Source organism: Oculina patagonica, chromosome 4 (assembly GCF_052425735.1).
Source record: "Oculina patagonica isolate OP01 chromosome 4, crgOcupat, whole genome shotgun sequence".
NCBI classification, from domain to species: domain Eukaryota; kingdom Metazoa; phylum Cnidaria; class Anthozoa; order Scleractinia; family Oculinidae; genus Oculina; species Oculina patagonica.
Genome location: NC_135761.1, coordinates 19,429,429 through 19,442,070, shown reverse-complemented (window position 1 = coordinate 19,442,070; position 12,642 = coordinate 19,429,429). Strand labels below are relative to the sequence as shown.

The 12,642-nt window shown below is 36.4% G+C and overlaps 2 protein-coding genes and 1 long non-coding RNA gene across 3 annotated transcripts in view; 2 read left to right on the top strand and 1 right to left on the bottom strand.

The window, feature by feature from the left end:
• The window catches only part of LOC144652032 (uncharacterized), a 132,114-nt gene that overhangs the window by 108,215 nt on the left and 11,257 nt on the right, over window positions 1-12,642 (top strand). The window lies entirely within an intron of this gene.
• On the bottom strand, window positions 934-6,574 carry LOC144651997 (collagen triple helix repeat-containing protein 1-like). The gene is made up of 6 exons (XM_078512072.1): window positions 6,085-6,574; window positions 4,755-4,792; window positions 4,530-4,566; window positions 3,203-3,316; window positions 2,456-2,794; window positions 934-1,747 (listed from the first exon to the last, which is right to left on the bottom strand). Exons 4-6 carry the CDS (start codon window positions 3,293-3,295, stop codon window positions 1,391-1,393), a joined length of 789 nt encoding a protein of 262 aa, XP_078368198.1. The 5' UTR covers window positions 3,296-3,316; window positions 4,530-4,566; window positions 4,755-4,792; window positions 6,085-6,574; the 3' UTR covers window positions 934-1,390.
• Window positions 10,738-11,636, top strand: LOC144651928 (uncharacterized). Its single transcript, XM_078512001.1, has one exon. The coding sequence runs from the start codon at window positions 10,825-10,827 to the stop codon at window positions 11,446-11,448; it is 624 nt and encodes a 207-aa protein (XP_078368127.1). The 5' UTR covers window positions 10,738-10,824; the 3' UTR covers window positions 11,449-11,636.

The window sequence follows — 12,642 nt, the reverse complement described above, 5'->3', positions numbered from 1 at the left end:
ACTGAGTGTTTTAAAGAATACAATAAAAAAGATAGGTCATATGCTCGCAAAAGAAACAGGATGGACCAATCTTACTCTAATTAAGCCTTTACTGGTACTAATCACACGGGTTATTTCACTGGTCCACGTTACCTTTTCGGTAGTGGGAAGCAATGTTCAGTAAAGTATACTTGAAAAATAACTTGATAGTTAAAAAGCCTCTAGCATATGGAACAATGTATTTTATCATTAATGGCAAAATCAAACAATTTCAAACGACATCGACTCAAAACGTTTCTGGAGTCATCTGGAGTCGTAATTTGTGTCCTCGAGTAAAGTTTTTGTGAACGCTTTTAGGCAGATCTTTTTTTTTCCCTTCCGAACATTATTTTTTTTTTTTTTTTACTTAAAGAGGGTAATTTGTGCACAAAAATTACGCAATAAAAATATTGGTAACTTGCTTATTTACGAAAAAACGACGATTTATCTCCTTCGCGAGGCAAGCCCTGTAGAAAAAGCCGCCATTTTGTCTATGTGCGCAGCAAGGATGCGCAATGCAATACTTAGAAATCACCTTAATAATAAAAACAAAAGCAGAAAACATTAAAGAGCGCCAAGGTAGCAGGTACAAACTGAAGAAAGCATTGAAAAACAGACAGCCATTTAGTAATGTTCCTGGACTTTATTAGTTTTAAGTAGGGCTTTCCACAAGTTGCTCGAGATTTCCCAAAAAGTTGCCCGTAATTTCTCAAAAAGTTGCTCAAAAGTTGCTCCAAAAATCAAAAAAAGTTGCTTCTGGTAATAAAAGTTGCTCGAAAGTTGCTCCAAAAAATCCAAAGCGCTGCTTCTAATCAAGATAATTTCTTTAAATATATGCTAATTTTCCTTTGAGGGTTAAATTTCTAAACAAAAAATATATTTCTAAGCAGTTTTATGCAATTTTACAGCAAAAGAAGTCTCTAAATAACATATCAAGGGGAAAACTTGTAAAATGATGACGTCATGTTTGCCGAGGAGTTTTGTAATGTTTTAGTGCAGAATGAGTCGAAAGTTGAAACGTCTTTAGACGTTTCTCGAAAACCTTCGTCAAACTTCGTAAATCTTCGGAAACGTTCGTATGGTCTTTGAACAACACTCGGATAATCTTCGGAGATCTTCGGTCTGTAAATTGCTCAAAATGCAACAAGTTGCTCGAGAGGAAAAAAGTTGCTCGAAGGGGAAAAAGTTGCTCAAAACATGAAAAGTTGCCAAAAAGTTGCCGAGCAACTTGTGGAAAGCCCTATTTTTTAACTGATACAGATCAGAAGTTTCAAATCTGTTGATAAGAACGCTTCTAAAAACAGCAACGTAGTTTTCAATCCTTACTATACTAAAGTTCTTCTACAAAGTCCAGGGAACAGGTGTCACGTGTTTACTGCTGAGCTTTTGGCACCTCCTCGATGAAGATCCGGGACATTGTAGCCCAGCCTGTGTGAGCGTTAGCATTCTTGTGGCCTTGATTGCAGTTTCCAACCCAGAATCCCACTCGCACCTTTCCCTTGTGAATGTTATTACAGTGACCTTCGATATGGCGGTGACGGTGAAGGTCGTGGTTCTTGCCGGTTCTCATGTAGTACGCGCCATCAATGGATCCAGGAGAGCTGCACTCGGCGCCATTGAATGTGAAATACCAACGGCTACAGCAGCCGTCACATCCTTCAATCCTGAGGTTACCAGCAAAGTAAACATGGAGGGCAGTGTCTGTGAAGTTCTTCATAAATTCACAGTTCTACGGAGATAATTATCAGTCATTACGATTAATTAATAAAGAAAATCATTTCTGGCGAGGTAGGTAGAAGGAAACAAGTTCAGCTGATAGATGAAAATATCGCAAAATTAAAGAAAGTAATTAGTAATACTAATATAATAATATTTGAAGTAAATAGATGAGTTGCCGTTCTAAGAGACAAACAAACTTAGACAGTGCAGCAGACCCATACAGCAAGCAAGCAAAAACTTTATTTCCGTGTCTATGTATTTAGCCCTTGTGGGCTAATTGGGTACAGTGTTATCAAGTTCAGGTCACCCGCCCCCTTCATTACAAACCTTCCCTTCCGTTTTTGAGAAATGGAGACAAGAGTCAGGAGAAGTATCCCATAGCAATAGTAATAATAATGTCCTTCGTTGAGTAGAGAAGTCAAAGTAAAATTTCATCATCATCACAAGTTATAATTAAGGACGCTATATAGCTAATGTCGTGCCGCCGTGTGGTTATCCAGTTAATGCTTTACGATTCTTCAGTTTTTCTTCTTCTTAGAATTTAAGTGTAAATATTTTAACTTTAAATAGCTTAGATATATAATAATGTAAATAGTGTCCACAATTAGTTTTTTTAAGCTAAATACTTCAGACACTTTAATAAAGTATTTCATTCATTCATTCAATGCTATATACCCACGTCATCGTTCAATAACTTCAAGTGTCATGAATCACTTGCCTGGATCACACCTGAGTCTTTGTCGTCCTCCTTTGTCCATGTACATTCTTTCCAGTTCATGTGCGAGGAAAGCTGAGGTGTTCCTGGAGTTCCACTGTCACCTTTCTCTCCTCTCTGTCCTTTTTGGCCGGCGGGGCCCTGGACACCAGGTTCTCCCTTTGCTCCTTTCTTTCCTTCTGCACCAGGTGGTCCCTGGGGTCCAGTCTTTCCCGGAATTCCCTGTTCTCCTTTGTCCCCCTCACGTCCATCACGGCCAGGTGCCCCAGGGGATCCCGGCATGCCATGCATACCGGGAATACCATTTGTCCCTGGTTGTCCACCGTAACACAATGACTGAGGCTGTAGCGGTTACAGAAGTAAAAAAATGTAGAAAAGAGAAATAATATCATTCGAAAGTTTTTTGAATCAGCTGCAGTCCTTGGGAAATCATGACCCTCGTGAGTCCTTTTGGTGTCATTTGTGATGAAAATAAATAAAACATCAGATGGCAGTTTTTTTCGAGAAATTAAAGCAAACAAGAAAACAGAGAATTTGAAAGGGGGGATATAGAGTAAATGGAGTGTACAACAGTTAGAAAACGATAGTGTAAAAATGGACGGGTTCATGGCGTTATGCGAGAAATTTGCTCAATTTTCCTCGTAATTACTATTTTCATGTACAGTACTTCAAATTTAGCTTTGCGTATTCGTTTAGATTTGCCTTGCACACAACTGGAAATGGGGAAAATTCTAAATATGCTATACTCACCGTGTTGCCACTTGGCTTGCCGCTGCTGTTGTTGTTTGTCGCAGAGCACAAGGTGATCAGCGTAAAAATCAGTAAATATAACATGGTGTTCATCGTCGTTGCCTTAATTCTGACCTGGATATGAAAATAAAGCGATGTAAAATAACAATCAGCAAAAAATAAGTTAACATTTCAATTGCACTAATTATAAGCTGGTTAAACATTCTTTCTAATTCATTCATTCCTTCATGTTTTTTTTTTTCTGAAGCAATTCTAGTTAACTTCGGCATTGAGTCAGTAGGTTGTTCCTCTTGCCATTTCAAGTCGGCACTGTTTGCTAGCTTAAAAAAACCTAATGAAAAGAGAATTGATACAGTTTTATCCACGATTGAATCATATTTGTGGAACACTATCAAGTATTAAGCTCAAAATTGTCGTCCACGCTGTTGGGTTTTCATCATTCAAAGCACCTAAATTGATAAATAATCCGAAAAACGATATAAAATGACAAGCAAAATAATATTCCTTTGTCTCCTTCGTCGTTTGAGATGTGTAGCCCATAAAGAACATACCTTGCTTTTGCGGTTATTGAAAAAAAAAATGATACTGCTATGAATATGACAAATCTTTTCATGTCCCTTGTAAGCGAGTTTCATGTAAAAACAAGTTTTCGAAGTGATCACGTGCAAACACTAAAATACGTCAAGCAATCTAATTGGCTGGAAAGTGTCTCAGTTTTCCAATGAAATATAACCTTACGTGTTTTGTTTATTTGACGAGATTCACGTTTAAGCAGGTTGGGGAGCTGATTAACATTACGTGCTAAAACCAAAATAGAATAAGCAGTCGTGAAGCTTACACGTGTTATTTTTCAATTGTCTATAATGAGTTTTGCGTCATAAATTTGTTCTGCTTTGTTGCAATGAAGTTCACGATAAAACACTTGTCGAAAAGCTGACTAAGTAAAAAAAAGCACTAATGGGTCTGGGAGGGGGAAAAATAAGCTAAATGGTAAAAGGTAGCGGAATGAATGTCTGATCTAATATCAGCCGGAAACAAGAATAGAAATTATAAATAATTCCATGGTTCCACAGTTAGCTTAGTTTGTGAAATACTTTCTTGTAGCTGCATGTTCAGAATTTAACTTAATTTCATTTTTCCGTCTTGGCTATCTTCCCTTGTGTATTTTTTTAATAATTGTTGAAAGTATTTAAAAAGCAATTCCGTGCAGTTTTTCAGCAGGAATTCACTCTATAACTCACTCACTGATGCGAATGGTCATGCAGGCGAACGTTTTATGGTCAGACGTGTAACTTGCCACACGTCTTAGCATATCAAAATGACTTACCTTCTAGTTACTGGCTTGTGTGAGAAGAAAGAAAACGCTAAACGATTCAGAAGAAGAGAAAATCAAATGTTAGGATAAAATACTCCAATCAGTAAGCAAAGAATTCGAAAAACAACATTATTACAGGAATTTTTCTTTTTTTTTTTCACTTAAACTACCGATGAGTATATATTTTTAGAAACGTTCAATCACATTATAACCGGTTAACGTGTCAAAATCGCTTACCTTTCAAATTGCTGGGTCGTGTGAGAGGAGATACAAAGCTAAAAGATAGAACAGAAGAGGATTAAAACGAGCAAAGAATCGCAAAAACAACATGACTATATATAAGCTTTAACTTCTTCTAAGCTTACTTACTTCAGTTCAAAACTGAAATGAAAATATTTTTCGAAGTTAACCAAATTATTGGTTTCTTTGAATTATTTAATGAACTTCTCGTCAGAACAAGTTTGTGGAACAACAGACACATCAAATTTTAATTTTCATTCTAACGTATGCTGCTATTTGCTAGATTAATTTGTTTATTCGTCGATTTGTCCAATAAGATGAAGCCTTCTATTCTTGATAGGTTAGCTCGCCACGTTTCATTTCCTCAGTCAGTTCGCTTTGCATAATTATTTTGCTGTTATTCCGCGTGAATAAACCAAACTGTCTGCAGACTTCATATTCAACAGCAATATGTATTTCTTTATATTAAATATATTAACCATTAAATTTCAATTTTCAATTGCTACCGAAAGTACGAGCAGTCCTATTTGTCAAAAAAATTACTCACTAGCCAATAACAAACTCTTATGTTCTGATCAATTTGTTCTTTTTTTCCCGAAAAGTTAGGCGTTACATGACCAGTTGGAGACAAAACAGAATATTACGAGCAGTCCTTAATAAAATATCTATTAATTCTCTAAAACAATGAAACTTTAAAACATTTGCAGACAAAAATATTTCACTTTGAAGCGCATGCAATTGCTCAGATTGAAACATGTGAAATATTTTAATACAAAAACCAAAAAAATTGCAGCACAAATTATATTTTAAAAGGACATAGGACAGGACAGTTAGTAAATGCAAAAGTGAACTCGAGAAAACTTCCCGTTTTGCAAACTGCTTTGTAACTTAACTACTCGATTCAACACAGTGAAAACACTCCATATTACCAATTCATTAAATTCCTATGGCGCAAATTGAGGAAAACGTCATGTTTTTAAGAAAATATCAACATCAGTTCGGTTTCTTTCATTCAGAGACTAGATTTTTTCTTCTTCAAATAAAACTTTTTATGAACAAGAAGCTCTGTTTGGAGTTATTGTAACTGAGACTAAAAAAGGAAAACCAGAGTCCATAAGGAAAACCAACTCCAGGAGGGTACTGATTATTTCCCTCGATTTCAAGCGCTGCAAAAAAACAATTAATGCTTGTAAAACGACAGAAATGGCCTTATATGAATTTTTCGTACAACGCTCAGAGTTCGGCGTTTTGTTCTTAGTTGTCGAAATCGTAAAACAGCAGCGATTTCTTAACGGTTAGTTAGTACCCTATCTAAATCATGACCTACCTTTTGAATGACTCAGCTCCTTGATTTTTTGAGAGAAAACAATAAGCTAAACGGAAAACACAAAAGAAAATTGAGTGTTAAATCGAAATATCTAAACGAGCAAAGAATCCAAAACAAAATGGCTATAGCAACACAAATGTAAACTCAAGCTTCTTTACTTACTTGTCACTGCTCAAAACTGAAGTGAAAATGTTTCTTTGCAGCTAGGCAGAATTTCGATTTTTTTTATTTGTTTAGTGAACTTCTCGTCAGAACAAGTTTATGGAACGTCAACATCATTCTAACGTGTGTTGCTATTCGCTAGAACACCGTTTTGTTTAGTGGCGGATTTGTCCAATAGGATGAAGCCTTTCATTCTTGTTTGGTTTGCCACGTTTCATTTCCTCAGTGAGATCACTTTTGTGTACTGAATTATATCGCTTTTATTCCGCGTGAATAAACCAGGCGTCTGCAAACTTCAGTTCTGACCGCTATCAATATATATATATATATATATATAAATAATTTTATATTAAGAAAAGAAAGTCTAAAAAATTTTCCCCGTGGATTTCGTCAACAAGTTACTTATTAAATTTCTTGGTTTCACTGAAAATATAGCAAGTACATGCAAAAGTTACTTAATTAAAATTAGACAATATAAAGAAGTTTGCCCTTTGTAGCAATCTAACTGAATATTGTCATAGATTTCAACAACCAGATTCTATTCAAGTTATCTAAAGCGCTTTTCTTATGAACGTGAATTTATTCACGAGTGAAGAAAAGGTTTTTACAAATAATACACAACCCTCAGTCTGCCGTCTAGTTTTGAAAGCATAAAACTAGATCAACAACAACTTTGTTTCCAGCTAAACTTATACTTTCAACTTACACAAACTGTATCCAGTTAAATATTTTGACTCTAATTTTCTCAGGGAAAACGGCTTCGGCTTTTGTTCTAAAGCCTGTTTTTTTACTAGCGACGCAAGAACAAGCGCAAGCACAAGCGCAATCACGCGAAAAGGAAAAAAAAAATGGTCCTTGTACTTGTGCTTGCGGCAAGCACAAGCACAAGCATCAAAATACAATGCGCTTGCGATTTTGTTTGATTCGAAACCGTTTTCCCAGTGAAGTAAGAGCTGTTATCCTTGCGCTTGTGCTTGCGTCGCTAGTGAAAACCAGGCTTAATGGATTATCTGCCGAAACAAATGCATGCGCACTGAATTGTATTATAACAAGCAATGATATCGACTAGAATGATTTCACTGTGTTGTATAGTCAAATGTCATCTTACGTTGGTTTGATTTGCTCTGTTCTGCATAAATTTTGTAACTTCATTTTAAATGAGAATTGCATTTCAAGTCGCTCAGCGAGGAAATTAATTAATTAAAATGGCTGAAAAGGCTCTGTATCGTACTAAGAAATCAATAGAGCTGTTCTTGTTTATGAGCAAAGCTCTTCCATTTGCTAGCGCTTGTATTGTAATGAGATGATTGAGTTAACGTTTTTTTTTTGGGCGAATGCTTTATTTAAAGCCTGAGTGATTCCACTGATCAAATGATATCTCAGCATATCGATCTGAGCAAGCGATATATGCATTTATTGACTTGGAAATACAACTTCAGTTCAGGGAAGCCTCAACTGCGCACTTCGAGGTTGAGGCTAGCGCTATTATATAAAAACGCGTAAATTCCAAAACAGGGCAGCCGCTTGTTTTTTATAAGAATATTTTTGCAACGAATTAGTTTTGGAAGCAAAGAACAGGTTAGCCTCAAGCTAAATCTTCTAGTCGTTCTGTTTTTTATCTCGACTATCCAGCGATATTCTACTCTGACATGAATAATGATTTTACGTGTTATGCTACGTCGTTAACCACTTGTTGCATCATTCGATTGTTTATGTCTGAAAAATTGTTTGATGACCGACTTGTTTGATATCCCAGAGTCTCGAGTTTAAGGTTGCTTTTCAATAGTGGATTCGATTTCTTCGCATCAAACATTATTGCTAAAAAATTGAGCAGGCCCTGAAGTTACTTTGGATTAATTATGGTCTCATTTAGTTCATCAGAAGTCATTTTTGCTGCTGTACTAAGTTTGGTAAATCTACGTCGGGATCACGTTTTTCTTTAACAGATAAGCGTCATGAAAAGTCATCAACAAATCTGGCTCCGCGTAATAATTATGCAAAATTCAGAAAGCACTCAATTGGAATAAAATATGAATATAAATTGTTGAAAACATAAAGAACCTTACTTTTCTTTTATAAAGAAAATAAGATGATTTTGGGAATTCTGCATAACAGTTCATGCATCCATAAAGGCCCGCAAAATTTAATTTGCCTTTATTATCTGGCATTTTCAATTCTCCGTTCGTAAAACATATTTCAGCAATTGAAACACATTTGAAACTCGGTTGACATCTCTAAAATTAAATACTGACATGTTGATCACTTACCTCAGCGCCTCGGGGCTGAAGGAGCGTAAACAAAAACCCATACGGTAAAACTTGAACTGCATCATAGCGAGAAACGAACTCAAACATGATAAAATAAGACACAATTGCAACTGCAAGCTTCTACTGCCAAATTCTTTAGTATAATTCCTGTCGCTGCTCACTTCAAAAACCAAAGTAAGAATGTTTTAACTCTAATATTGTTGTTCGTTTAATGACCTTTCTCGTCAGGACAAGTCTGTGAAACAGCATATTAAATTATCCATTCTAACGAGCAATACTATTCGCTAGAATGTTTTCTATAGTCACGGATTCGTCCAATGAGATAACCGCGTCTTCTATTGCTGATTTGCTTGTACACCTGTAGTGGTTTTTTTCTTTCATTGTAGCTTCCTGTGGAATAGCTATATTGGTGTAATTCCATCTGAAGAAATCAAAGCGACTGCATATAAGCGACTATTTCTTCTCCTGCAGCACTTGGTTATACAACTATGAATCCGATTCAATTATTTGTTTGCTTGTCAGTCAGTCCCTGTCGATGAAACCCTTTCTCATACAAGGATGTTGGATAAGTTTCCGTTCACAAATGATTTAATACTTTTCCCACAACACAAAACATAATTGCGCGAATGTGAATAGAAAAAAAAAGAAAACACTACTAATTTAAAACTCTGTCCTTTATGACGCCGTTAAAATTATGCGAAAAACGGCGAGAGCAACGATGAACTAGAATTTTGAAACATACGTAAACATGGCTGCATTTAATCCAACCGTCTATGTTTCAAAACAAAATGAAGTTTCGATTGTTTTTCCTTGTCGCCGTTTTCTTTTATTTCGAGTTTCGCAATAGGCTGTAAGTTTCTCTTGTACACACGTTAATAACTGAGCAAACATAACTCAATTGTTTTCACTCGTGGCAGTCATTAAGTTAATTATTCTTAATCTATCAAGAGTGTTTGTTTGATGACTTGCTTTGTTGACAGTAAGTAGCGGAAGTGATCAGAAAACACGGTCCGTGTTATCTGACTAGCCTATATAGGCCTGTATAGACCTATATACTATCTCCAAATTCGATACAGAACAAGGTTGGTAAGACTGGGGCCCACAGAACTAAAAAAAAAATTTCCTCGTTACAATATCGACGACGATTTCGGATTAATCTCTATGCATGTATCATCTATTGAGTGGAATAATCATCTTTCGTTGGTAAATTTTGAATACATTAAAAATAATTTAATGACCCAGTTAAAAAAATAGAAGCTGTACGAAAAGAACACTGTATGGGTATTAATTTCCACAGAGAAAATAATTCAGAATATCACCAAGAAAGATAATATTTTAGTTTGTTTTTAGAATGACGATTTATTTGAGGGATTGAGCTAAAAGAAAGCAAACGTCGTGATTTGATTTAATACAAGACATTGCCTAATCAAGGCCTTTTTTAACTCGGAATGCACCAAGTTTATATAGCTCACATAAGGACAACCTCTTTCGACTCAAGACAGCATCGAAGGACGATGCATTCTATAAATGAAAGTCAGTTACTTTGCGGACCATAAAGAACATGTTGTTCTACAATCTTGCGATTTAAACAATTAGCTATCACACTTGCTATTTATTCTGCTTGTCGAAGACGAAGGACTTTATTGAAAGTCTAATTGTACGAGGCCATAAAGTACGAACTGTAGAGAGTATCGTGCGCATTTAATTCACAAGGATTTGAAAAATAATAAAAAAAAAACAATGTGGAGTGAGCTTAGATTTAAACATAGAACAGGGAAAAGAAAAAAAAAGCGAAATTCGATCTGGCGATGAGCCAGATCGAATTTTTACACCTCATGTCCAATTTGACACCTCTTACTGTAATCCAGTGGGTTTCAACCTTTAAGGAAAGGCGTCCTGACGTGGTTGCATAAGACTATGTTTAGATTGTCATTTATTTCTTCAAATTGTTTAATCCCCTGCTGCAGAGCCGTATCAGTTCAATGGCTTACCAGTTACTTAGTGACTTTCGTAGTTTTACTTGAGAACTGTATAATCTGTATAATCGATTTTTTTTGTTCAGTAATCAGTCAGTGCCAGCTGTTTGTAAATCTTAGTTAAAAGACTCGAAGAGTTTCCGATTCTTATTGTCCAATCAAAAGCGAGCGCGATTTTACTCCGACAGCTCTCGAAGATCTGCAAGTGGCCTGGGAAGTACACTAGTCTTCATTCCCATAATGCACCGGAAGTGTACCATTTCTGAAAATCCCCATCCGCCAAATTTGAAACGGTTTAAAAAAAGCTGTTTCACTTCTTGCGCAATGAAGGAGCAATGATCAGCCAAGAAGATCGACAGCTTTTAGGAACATATAGCTTGACAGTTGACGAGGAAGAGAAAAGAGTTGACGTGTACGAGTTTCGATATTTATGGCAGCTTCGAGTAGGCATTGAACTTGTAGATCGCCAAGATGTTAACTCCGGGATTTTTGCAGTATTGTCGGCCAATGTCCCTGAAGTGCCTCTGCAACCAGGAGAATTTATCGTGAAAACGTACTCCGACAACAAGGACCTATGGCAGCAAATGGCGCGTTTCCCGGAGTTTGAAGATACTGGGAGATTTGCTGTTTTGCCTGATAACAAATGTCCAATATGGCGACTACGGTGCTACGATATATGTCCTGCGGATTTGCTGACGAACAAAAAAGTTGAAAGCGATGTCCACTTTACAGGTGTTATAGAGAGGAAGTTTTCTAATCTGCAGCAAAACAAGCCAAAAAGACAATACAAAGATGTTATTGCTTCTTGTCATCTTATTGATGCATTGAAATTATTCTCGCAGGCATTATGCGAGTCAGACTTCTTTTCTGAGGAGGCTCAAAGCCTGAAGCACAATGAAAAATGGCTCACAAAAGACTTCAGAGGAAGGTGGAAGATAGTTAGCGAAGGAGAAATATAAGCATTTGTCACTATATATAGAGCTATTGTATTTGTATATTTATCTGTAACATTTCTAAGGTTTTTTGTCAAGAACTTTAATTTGCTACAGTATAAAATTTAAATAGATTATTTATGAGAGGATTTGTTTACTTAAGAGGTAACTCTGTCTTTCAAAAAATATTTTATATGTGAAATAATGGTCAATAATTTATAGTAAAGTTGATTTGTCAGAATGGTTTCCCAAAAAATTATAAACCAGGGACATTTTCTGGGCACTTTTGACTGTACACAGGCCCACAGAGGTGTGGGGCAGGGACAGCAGAGACCATTTTAAAGTGGTAGAGCCAAGACAAACAAGCATTAGGGGTCACTGTTTCATCAATTATCACACATTTGGAGCCCTAAAAAATCAACCCAAGCGAAAACGTGTTAGGGCTGTGCCCTACCCGGCAGCCTCTCCCACTCTGCAGTCCCTGTGGGGTTGGTGGGAATAGTACAAAAATATTTGTGGGATAAATGGGTTTAATACTTTTCTGCATCCTAATGATCTATCCAGCACCACACACATCAGAAGGGGCCTCAAGGGTAAAAATGAGAACTGGGATTTGGGCAAATTTTTACTAGGAAAATGGGATTTGGGTCACTGGGACTGGGAATTGTAAACAAAAAACAATGGAACTGGGATTTTGGAAAATTTGAAAAACAATAGGCTAGGAAATGGGATTTGGGCTGGGAAATGGGATTTATACCCCCCTCCTCCCCTTTTAGGACCCTCACCTCAGCGTGTGTGGTAGTGTTTTCTACAAGATTATGCCAGCTTGAGACTGCTATTGGTCACAAATGGTGTAATGTTGCTGTTTCTTCTACACACTTGACATAAATAAAGATCTCAGGCCCAAGATAGTGTCCAATTTCTAACTAAGTTGGAGCTGTAGTCTAAGGGTAATATTATTCTTTGCTAGTATTTTGACTCTGAACTTACTTGTTTAGTGTTTTCCTTGTGATTCTTTTAATCATTTCTTGACCTTTGGCTTGTTTGTGTAAACACTAACAATTTTTGTTAATGTATGAGATTATGTACAATGTAATGCTCAATACAGTCACACAATGTGTGCATAGGGTATTGGCCTGTATAGCTTCGTATGACAACCCTTTGTACACATTACACATACCTAGGATGTTATGCACCAGTTAATAACTATGACCTCCAAGT

Excerpts from the sequence above, each read along its gene's own strand:
- LOC144651997 (XM_078512072.1), bottom strand. The coding sequence starts at position 3,295 with ATGAACACCATGTTATATTTACTGATTTTTACGCTGATCACCTTGTGC. Across the intron at positions 2,795-3,202 it reads GCAAGCCAAGTGGCAACACG|CCTCAGTCATTGTGTTACGG; the intron begins GTGAGTATAGCA and ends TAACCGCTACAG. Across the intron at positions 1,748-2,455 it reads AAGACTCAGGTGTGATCCAG|AACTGTGAATTTATGAAGAA; the intron begins GCAAGTGATTCA and ends TTATCTCCGTAG.
- LOC144651928 (XM_078512001.1), top strand. The coding sequence starts at position 10,825 with ATGATCAGCCAAGAAGATCGACAGCTTTTAGGAACATATAGCTTGACA.